The 10,587-nt window shown below is 34.0% G+C and overlaps 1 protein-coding gene across 1 annotated transcript in view; it reads right to left on the reverse strand.

Moving 5' to 3' along the window:
• Window positions 1-7,315: 7,315 nt before the first annotated feature.
• The window catches only part of LOC112680328 (lysyl oxidase homolog 2), a 51,021-nt gene continuing 47,749 nt past the window's right edge, over window positions 7,316-10,587 (reverse strand). The window contains exon 8 of the mRNA XM_025550384.1: window positions 7,316-7,544. Within this exon, the coding sequence (XP_025406169.1) occupies window positions 7,422-7,544 (123 nt within the window). The 3' untranslated portion in view covers window positions 7,316-7,421. The remainder of the gene's footprint in view (window positions 7,545-10,587) is intronic.

Genomic DNA, 10,587 nt, shown 5'->3' on the forward strand with positions numbered 1-10,587 from the left:
AAAATTCCGGAAACGTTCGGGTTTACGTTTACATGTGTCATCGAATTCCAGAGGTTTCCCATCCCAATGTATACGAATACTATACTATATTGTAATACACTTTTATTCCCTTTAAATTTACTTATATATTATTATTATTATTATTATTATTATACTCTATTATTCGGCGTTATCTCGTCATGATTATACATTTCTTTGTAATTTTTTTTCTTTATTTTAGATTCGTCTTTTATAGTCGTTTACACACTAACTTTTGCTATATTCATATTATTATTATTATGACACCAGACCCTAGCTTTTACGTTTCGCTTGTTCTACGGGTTCTTTGTTTATTGTGGACGTTTTCAATAAAACTAAAAATATTAAGGTTTTAAATTTCAAAACATATGATATCGTACCGTCATAAACCGTTCAACTATAAATCAAACGCATTTCGTCATATTATTACTATAATATAATATAAAACTTTCTCTATCCGGCTCTACAACTAAATTTCTCATTATCTCGTTCTCTCTATCTCTCACTATCTATCTCGCGAAAATTAACATTTTGAAAGCGAAAAAAAAAATTAAAATTAAAAATAATATATATTTGTTTAAAAAAAAAAAAAAATCAGGCTGTGAATATTCTCAAACGAATAAGCTATTTGCCATCTAATTTTGTTTTTATTGTTTTGCAGCATTCATACGACGAATGTGTAAAAAGTAATTTCATAGACTGCTCAAAATTATCTAATCTAAATTAATATTAGAAAAATATTGATTAATTAATTTGTACTGATTGTATATTGAATTATATAGATGTAATCATAATAATAAAGATTTAAACATTTATATATATATATATATAAAATGTATGAAATTTTAACGAAAAAAACTAACAAGAATTTTGTTTGTACCAGCCGAACGAGACTCTGCGGTCTGCGCACGATCCACAATAATATTAAATGACAAACATGCGAAATAATATTATTTTATTTTTAGCGTATGATAGTTGTACGATGTGTAAATAGTGTTTTTGTGTTAAAATATTAGCTGTTATTATTATTATTAATATTATTATTTTTATTTAGTTGTATGAATAATATATAATTTTAAATATTTATTGGAATTTTATATATTATAAAATATTATAGTGACATGTTGTTTAATGCAAAGAAAAAAAAAGAATAAAATTTAATAATAATTAATTTAGAAAATGTAAAAATGTAACAAATTTTAGTTGAAAAATAAAAACTACTACTACACATTTAAATTAAATATAAATATATTATTCTATATAGATGTTTAACATATTATACGTTCGTACGTATGAATAAATGATTTCCACCAGTGTTAATAATTATTGGATTCGAATTCATAGCTAGTAATTTTATTTATTTTTTGTTTATTTTCTAGTACTTCGATGGATATGAACCATTAAAATACGGTTGTTCAAAAAATCTATTGTTGTGTTGTGCATTTCCCTACGTCCCTGTCAAAAACTTGATTCCCATATTAATATCCTAAAAATAAAAATTGTTAAGTTGGAAAAAATACTATTAGTTCGTCTTCTCTTCTACATTACCACGTCTGCCACTCCTTTTGGGTTTGTTGGTCTCCTTGTTGTAATCGTAAAAAAAACAAAACAAAAAAAGGGAAAACCAGCTGAAGAAATGCGCATAAGTCGTCGTATACATTATAAATAATAATGGTAGGCACAAAGGAACCGTCTTGCGGTGTCGACGGAATCCGTTGACACGGCCGAGAGACCGACGACAGTATTACAGAAGAAGAAAAGAAAAGAAAATAAAGAGGAGGGAGGGGGAACGCACTAGAATTGTACTATATATATAATAAATGTTCTCATTTGGGACAGATAATTCCGACTCGACGGTGGTGACGACGATTTATGTGGCGTTAAGAGAGCTAGCGGAGGCGGAAAAAGAGGAAAGATTACGAGTCAATTTGTTTCGCTTGGAGAAAAAGAAATGATAATAAGAATAATTTAAAGTTATCCCTAATCATGATCGGCCGTTTGATTATCTATTAGGCTAATGAAGGGTGAGAAGAACAAATCTAAAGGGGCCTTTGAGGGAGATTACCCTCTCCCCTTAACTTAGTTTGGTCGGTAAGCAATCGATCGATACTCGACGATCAATTTTCAGACATAAAATAAGTTTACATGAAATCACTTATATTAAGTAATTTATATAATGCATGGTTAGTGACCAATTTTTTTACTGGTATTATTCATTTTTTATTGGTGGTTTAGTATATTTATTTTTGCATCCCATTATTCCTACTAGTTTTTTTATCTTCGTGCCACCATTCGAACAGGCATAACATCACACGCTGATGGGTATCCGATTTCCTACAACGAATGTAAAATTTCACATGAGCAAATTATTTTTATAACTAAAGACTAATAAATGTACTTAAAAAAAAAATATATTTATGTACTTAGGAGCAGTGTTGTGCAGTGGTCACATAGTTGGTTACAGCACTTGCAGTAGTCATTAGTTCAAATCTGGAATGCTAAAAACATTCTGCAGAATTAATTCTGTCGTCTTCTTCCCTTGCTATCGTTTTGGTTGCTCTACACTGCTCCCTACCGGACCAACACCACACTGGGAGTGAAATTCACACACGTGATCATTCTTTACTAAGAGAAGGGGATAAAAGCGATACTCCATTTTACCCTTCCGATTGAAAAATACGTCGACGAACACCTCTGGGGGTCGTGTAGATGGAAAATTAAAACTGTATACACTTACAAAATGAAAAAATTGCATTAAAAATATGTTCTAAAAATGTAATATATAAAATATGGCACCTTGATTATAACGCCGATACGAAAAAACAACCAGAGATTGTCACGGGCGACCATCGGAATATATGAAAACATATATATGACCTTAGAAATATAGATTTATTATGTAGAATGTGAAATAATTCTTAAAGAATCATATTTGTTCGAAAAAGAACGCATTCTTCTCGTCACCGTTCTTTGTCCAGCCGAGTCCTTCGATGGGTGGTTATCTAACGGTGGACGGGGTTCGGGGTAGAACAGCAGCCGGCGATAATATGTGATCGCTAAAATTTCGCTCTCCATGTCTAAAAACTTATTTCAATAATCGAATAAAATATTAAATCAGTCAAGTTATAAGAAATAAATTATACAATTGCATTGCGGGCTATAACATCGTGTCGAATAAAACACCGTGTCCCATACCTCCTGAACATTATATCAGTTCGGTCGTTAATTTTCGCGAAAGTCGATAAATCAAACGAGGCGATCAGTAATTGTTCGAGAAACGCCCCTAAACAAGTGTATTCATTATACCGAAAAGGATATGTTGAAACCGTTGAAAATTATGACATGGAATGCTATATTCCGTGCAGGGATCTAAGTATCACCCTCGACCTTACGTCGATCTTCGTAATCCATATTTCATTAGATTTTGTTCGGCAACCAACACGAGATGCTAATCACGGTTAGTTTTATCATCACCCATCTACATACACATATTATTTTTTTCGGCTGCTGAAAAATAACAATTTCTCCTCTGTTGTCTTTCCGTTAAGCCGCATCGCAATCCGTTCGTATGCAACAAACGCTCTGTAGAAACGATTACTCGCCCGTACACTGAGTCGTTTTCGTAGGAAACAAAGCCGCCAACGTGGTCGCCATTCGTACGATGAACCATAAAGCATCGAGAAACCGAGGCGTCTCTCAGTTCGTATTACGATCATCGAACACCCCTATGGTCGCGATTCGAAACGAAAATATATTCGAGATAAAATCTGGCTGTACGCTTTACGTGAATTATTGTTCGGCAAAATTCTTTTACCAAACTCCGTTTGTATCTCGTTCATTATACAATAAAAAAAGGGACGATGTCTCGGAAATGTTTTCCAGTTAAGGTTTCTTCCACATGTGTTCCGAATATAACTTCGACCGAGAATTCGCAACACGGTTTTCTCGTTGTGTAGCACGGTGCTGTGACGTCCATTAGACGTAGGAGGTCCGCAAAAGCAATATGGACGGTAGGTATCACGTCCTCTTAACAGCCGTAGAAATAAGTTATATCTTATTCAAACATGTGCCATCTGATTTCACGGATTGCAACGGTATAAAATCGAATTTCAACAAATCAAACATTGTCATGTTTTCTGTGATAGCATTACGTCGTCGATTACGGCAATACGTTGGGTATTCGGAATTGTTTTCGCAAGACGTATATATTTACGGAAACGATAAACTGCATTCCGTGGTTGCGCAGGGAAAGCAAAGGATCAATATGTGATGACGACTATTGTTGATATTCGTACCCGGCGTTGATGCCGTTCGAAATGTAGAAGATTAGATTGCGTACATCAACAACATCTGTGAACAATATTACGCACGGATCACGAGAGATAGTCGGTGTACATATTTTTTCTCCCGAAGTGATTTTGATGACGACAAGACATGTGAAATCTTTTGATTTTCGGTTACGAAATGTATTCATTGCGCACTGCGAATTTCTGTCGTTACACACCGAAAATGGGTTCGGAAACATCGTAAAAGTATAACGATATTGCGTAGCTTTCGACTCACATTCTATTCAACTCGTTTCCGTCAATCATTGCATTTTCCGGAATGGGCTATAATCAAAATAGCGTGTAAAGACGTAGGTACATCAGCGTGTTATTTCAGATTTTTATTATTACGTGGTATCCTTTCTGGCGATTGTTTCTCGCGAGGGAGAAAATGGTATTTCATAATATTCGCTGATAGAAAAAATTGCACGTCTTTCGATTGTTACTCATTATTATGAAATCTAAAAATATAACATTGGCGTTCAAACATTTTCATGACTGTTAATTGCAACGACACCAATATCAAGAAAACCGTTATCGTGGGAAGTTAACAGCCATAAATCGGCCACTATTGCGGCAAAGGAAACGACTGCGGTATACCACGAGTTACTTTCATCCTGCTTATCCTCCATCTCCATCGATCCTCTCCTCTTGACCAATGATTGTTTTTCGTTCAAGGTTTTGTTACAGACCGTTTATACAGCAGTTAATTAATGGCCGTTGCCGGGCAACCGTGGTAGTATGTGGCGAGAGAGCAGTACAGCGAAAACTGAGCGATGGGGAAAAATATCCCGAAAAGGAATCGGTGCATGGTGCCAGAGGTGGTGGTGGTGTGAAACCCGGAATCCTGTTAGTATCCGCTACTGCTCGACAACCGTTATCGCATCGGACTATACGCCACGATGACTTCACGCAGCGCTTACGTACGTCTAGTACAAGAAAATTAGTTGTTGTCGACTTTAAAGTCCCGAAACTCGCATGCGGGTTTCAAAATGTTTACGATTGGTTGCCAGCAAACAATGCTCTACTTAATACAGCGAATTATATCGCTTTATGATTTTACACTACGTCGCAAATGGTGGTTTGTTAAAGATTCGTTTTGAATCGTTCGGTCCTATGTGTATAACATAATCTTATCGATCTCTGACAATTCGTAACGCACGTCGTACAATCATTGCGCTGTAGCAAAAAATAATATTAATATTAATTTTTTTGTTAGAAAAAAAAATGTAAACAATGTTCTGTCGTTGTATACTTATCAGGATTCATTGACATAAGTCGCCGTTAACATTACACTTGTCGTGAAGTACTCGATGATCACTATATATGTGCACGTCTATGTTTACGGGACGCGTATAACGACAAAGGTAATATTATGAACACGTCACGGTTGTTTTTGCTGAGAATATATTTCTCGTGAGACGTCCTGTAACCATCTGACCCAAATAAACCGAAGGTAGACCCAGAGACGGGGAAAAGTTTTAATAGTAATATTGTTAAATTCATAGGATACGGTCAATCGTGTTACGAAACCGTGGCTTCGTCTAACACACACGGTTCGTTGATTTAAGGACGACGGTAAAACACTGTTCGATAAGTAAGATTACGGTTAGTCGGATACTGAACGGGCATCGATGTTACGTAACAGCGTTTAGTTCGTGGATAAATCGAAACCGGAAGTTTTCGAAGACTTCGGAGGAAAAAGGTGGAAAATAAAAAATGTTGGTCGATCTCCACGCGACCGGAACAGTATGATAATGTATGTGAGACACAGGGAACTGCTCTCTCCTCGGTATCATCGTTTGTAACGCGATAACGTTTTCGTCGTCGTCAAACATCGCAAAACACCGATGATCCATGATAATATTGTGTTCCCATCGCGCTGCTAGCAATATTACCGTCCGGCGACCGTATCGAAGTTCCGTTGTAGTCAAGTCACGTCCGTCAAGTCGTGCAAATACAACCGTGTACGGTTCAAACTCATCCGAATAATCACGTTTCGATATTTGATATTGAAGCGAGTTGAAAATTATAGCAACATAAACAACACAGTAAGAAAGACAATAACCGATTTTATTAAACGCGCCGGTAGGTATCGATCGATTTATATTTCAATCAGGTCAACCTCGACGTTTTCGTGAACGTGTCGATAATTCGTTTTACGTCGAAAGACATCGATCTGTTAACCAGTTTTTTACATGTATGATTGTACTCACGTGGTATGTATACACGGCCATTTCCGTTCTTAAGACGCGTTGTCGAAAAGAAAAAAAACTTTCACCGGTGCCCGATGAAATTTAATGCGCCTAGCGTGTAATAATATATGACGTTTCCGTTAATAATAATCTGTCAACAAAGCTTCAACACAACACCTAGCATAACGCTCCAAAGCTTTTATCATATGGGGGAAGGATGAAATACCGATGAGACGTGCGGCTTCGGCTGTGTCTATCCCCGTGAACGCAGTATTATAATTTCGCGCAACAAAGCGCGATTTTAAAAGAGCACTCATAGGGAAAATCTTAATGCATAACCGAAGGAAAGAAAATTTAACACTATTAAAATATGTTCAAATACTTGATGAAAAAAATTCACAATATCGTCCCGTTACATCGAATGATGCATGTAATCACATTTTTTTTTTTTTTTTGAAAAATGTTTTTGATCCCACGCTAAAGTCACTAGCGATAAACCACTAATTCATTTTTTACTCTTTTCTTTAAATCAATCAGAACGAACTTTGTATATTTTACTTTTGTTGATAACTGTTTTCAACATTTGAAACGAGCATATGTTTCTAACATTTTAAATCGGACTTACCAAACAACGTAAAATAATACGTTCCTCGTAGTTCACTGTATCATAATCTAAAATAACCTATAACATCTTTGAACAAGATAAAATTAAATTAAAATGTCACATAAGGTCTCGTTTAAAGACTCGATGCAGTGATTAACAATAAATACACACAATTTTACCGTGTAAGTTGTCATCATGATGATAGTGATGACAGTTATGATAATTTTAATAGTTATAATAATTATAATGTTATATTTGTAATGATAACAAGAAGAGCCGTCACGGATTTTGAACGACGCAGTCATGAATTTTCACGAACGTTTCCGAGTAGAACATGGAGCACACTGCCGCGTTGTTGTTGTATGTGATTTCTGGAATTTTGAACTCGGGATTGACAGACACCTGAATGGTAACAAAAACAAAACATGCAAAGCATTATTATTACAACTCATTATTTTTACACAATCTTGGACAGGCTGAGTGGTGCAAGAGTGACTCGGCAGAAAAGATGAAACCAACACAAATTTTTAACAACGGCAAAGTATAATTATTATGAAAATGCGTCATGTTGACATATTTTATTTTTTTATAGAGGAGAGATAAAAAAAATCATATACTTTCCGCCCATAACTAATGGAATCATTAGTACCCTTCTCAGTATAAATAATTTTTTAATATATCTGTCATTTTACATTTTATATTTTGTCATACATTTATGGTGAAAAACAAAAAAAAACCTTTTATGTTTAATTATCTTTCAAATTAAGAATATTTTATTCACGTTTTAAATACAAAGGATTACGATTCATGACCAGGTTTGCAAGTGGAAGGTTAAGATGCTATAGACCTCTTTTACCATCGGGATACATGCCTGATCACGTGATGACAATGGTATTATAACTGTTGTGGCTAACGGCCACGACGAATATTGATCACGTAATAGTAAATATGTGATGTTCCTTCTGGGTGCAGCCCAGAGATGAACTGGGTATGAAAGGCCTCACCGGGGATAGACATTCAAAGGGCCTCAGCTCTAATTAAATTCACCATTAATAACTAAATTATTAGTTAGTTATTAACAATATAAATATTGATACTAATACTACTATAATTGAAATTAGAAGAGGGGAAACGTGGTCCCCAAATTTTTAAGAAAGTTACATTTGTTCAATTTTTAGAGGGACGAAAAATCAAATTAATAAATATGTTAGCCCTTAAGATGAAAATCATATTCGCACCAATGAATACTAACAAAACAGTTCTACATACTAGGTATATTTTACATGAAAAAAATATTAATATATTTCTATAAACATGCTTGGTAAATTAAAAATAACAAATAACTTAACAATTCTAAAAATATTTTAATTTTAATATTTTAAAACAACAACTGTTTAATTTCACTTGATCTATTTGCAAGTTTGTCAATAATATCTTCATAATTCCACTAGGAAATAATATTGGCCTTAGAGTTCAATAAAAAGAAAGATTCCAATAAGTCTTGACTAATAAAAAATCGCAGTCGAGTTTTAATAATTTTAAGCTTTGAGAAAAAACGGTTACATGAGAAACATGTGTGAAAAATAATGTTAATATTGTTTCATAAGGTATACATTTCAATACGAACTGCTATGTAAATTAAAATATTTCAAACATTTTAGAACACATGTAATACATTTTTGAATTTTGATCAATAACACAATATATTTTTTCATCATTACCAGTTTTAGAATCTGAATCTGAATCTGAATCTATTTTAGTAAGTGTGTTATTTAACAAATACAATATGTTATTTGGAATATTGTGATATGTGTCTGCAAATGATTTTAACTGATTAATGAAACTCTCACGTTTAATACAACTGATTTTTGCCAAAGATTATAATGCTTCTGGTGGAAAAAGAGACGTATCTTTATCTAAACTTTTGTGGGATTCAGGTAATAAAAATCACTCACAATTTAATTTAATTAAAATAAACACTATATTACACAAATATGTATGTACATTAATATGAAAAACAAATATCGATACGCGTTACAATTACGGAGGAATTGCCGAATATATCGCGGATTGTACTGACGAACTAACTGACTAATCGAGCGTCTTGATCAGCCGGTATATATAAGCGTCGATTGTTGTAGAAAATTTTCGAAATTACCCTAACGAGATAATCATCGAATATTCAAGAACATGGGATTTCCCCTTATCCACTGACAATATTGTAAACAACTTGGACGATTCGCGGTATGTTTTTTACGTCGCCACACTTTTAAATCACTTTGGATCCAGGTATGATGCATCTTGTATAATGCCATTTGAGTCATTAAATCTGTAACTCAATTGAGTTGATGCCGTATAATATATAACTTTGAAGACACACGATACTTATGTTTGTTATTATCAAACGCACTATTTGTCTCATCTATCGAAGTTTCATCGATCATTATTTTTACTTTACGTTACTATTTGCAATGTTGATTACAGTAAATTATTTTAATGACATTTTAGGCGTTAGTTAGCTTAATACCTACTAAGTAGTAGCATCATTTAATAACAACAGTCAACAACAACTTATAGCAGCAAAATATCAGATCTACCAACTATTTAAATGATATCTTAGTCCTTACCATTGACTCAGTTATGAATCATTCAATATTTTAGTGACCTAAAAAAAGTAATAGGAGCTCATATAGATAAGGCCTCAGTGTTGATAAAAAGTATAGGCCAGTCCGACCCTGGCGCATCGTGTATTATAATTCAACGATTATTTATTCGTTTAAAAATTCGACACTGCCGAGAAGTAAACGTACAGGAATAAATATCATCGTTGACACACACACACATACAAGTATTCAATAAATAAATATAAAACAATATTGAGGTATCATTAGCATTTATCGTGGTCAGTAGGGTAACCGGTAGCTACGTGCGTATAATTGTTACCACATACGTCGTGACGCGTCGCCTAGAACCCTCGAGATGCGAACAGACAAGATTAGACGTCATCCTACCGTAGCGCATACGATGTCATCATTCGGAAATCAATATTGCTAAATCAAAAGTTGCTTGCAAAAACCCGTTAATAGCCCGTGACAAAACAATCGTATTAGCGTTTTATATAATAGCCGTGGTTGAGCAACATTACATAATAATGCAATCGTTTAAGCCGAAGACCTTAGTAAAAAATAAAAATAAAAATGGTAAAAAAAAATTGTCAAAAAATTTAATAAACATACATAAGAATCGAACTGAATACCCCGACTTGTTTACATTACATGATACAATATACAATAATGTTATGTAATCGATCGCAGAAAAACAGTTACTACTGCTGTTTGAAATATCTGCGGCCAAGAGTGGTGAAAAAGAAGACGCGTCTCCTATTCTAACTTAGCACTATGTTTTTTTTTTCGTTTTTTTTTTCGTTTTTTTTCGTTTTTTTTTT

This window comes from Sipha flava, unplaced genomic scaffold (genome assembly GCF_003268045.1).
Source record: "Sipha flava isolate LNK unplaced genomic scaffold, YSA_version1 176_pilon_pilon, whole genome shotgun sequence".
NCBI classification, from domain to species: domain Eukaryota; kingdom Metazoa; phylum Arthropoda; class Insecta; order Hemiptera; family Aphididae; genus Sipha; species Sipha flava.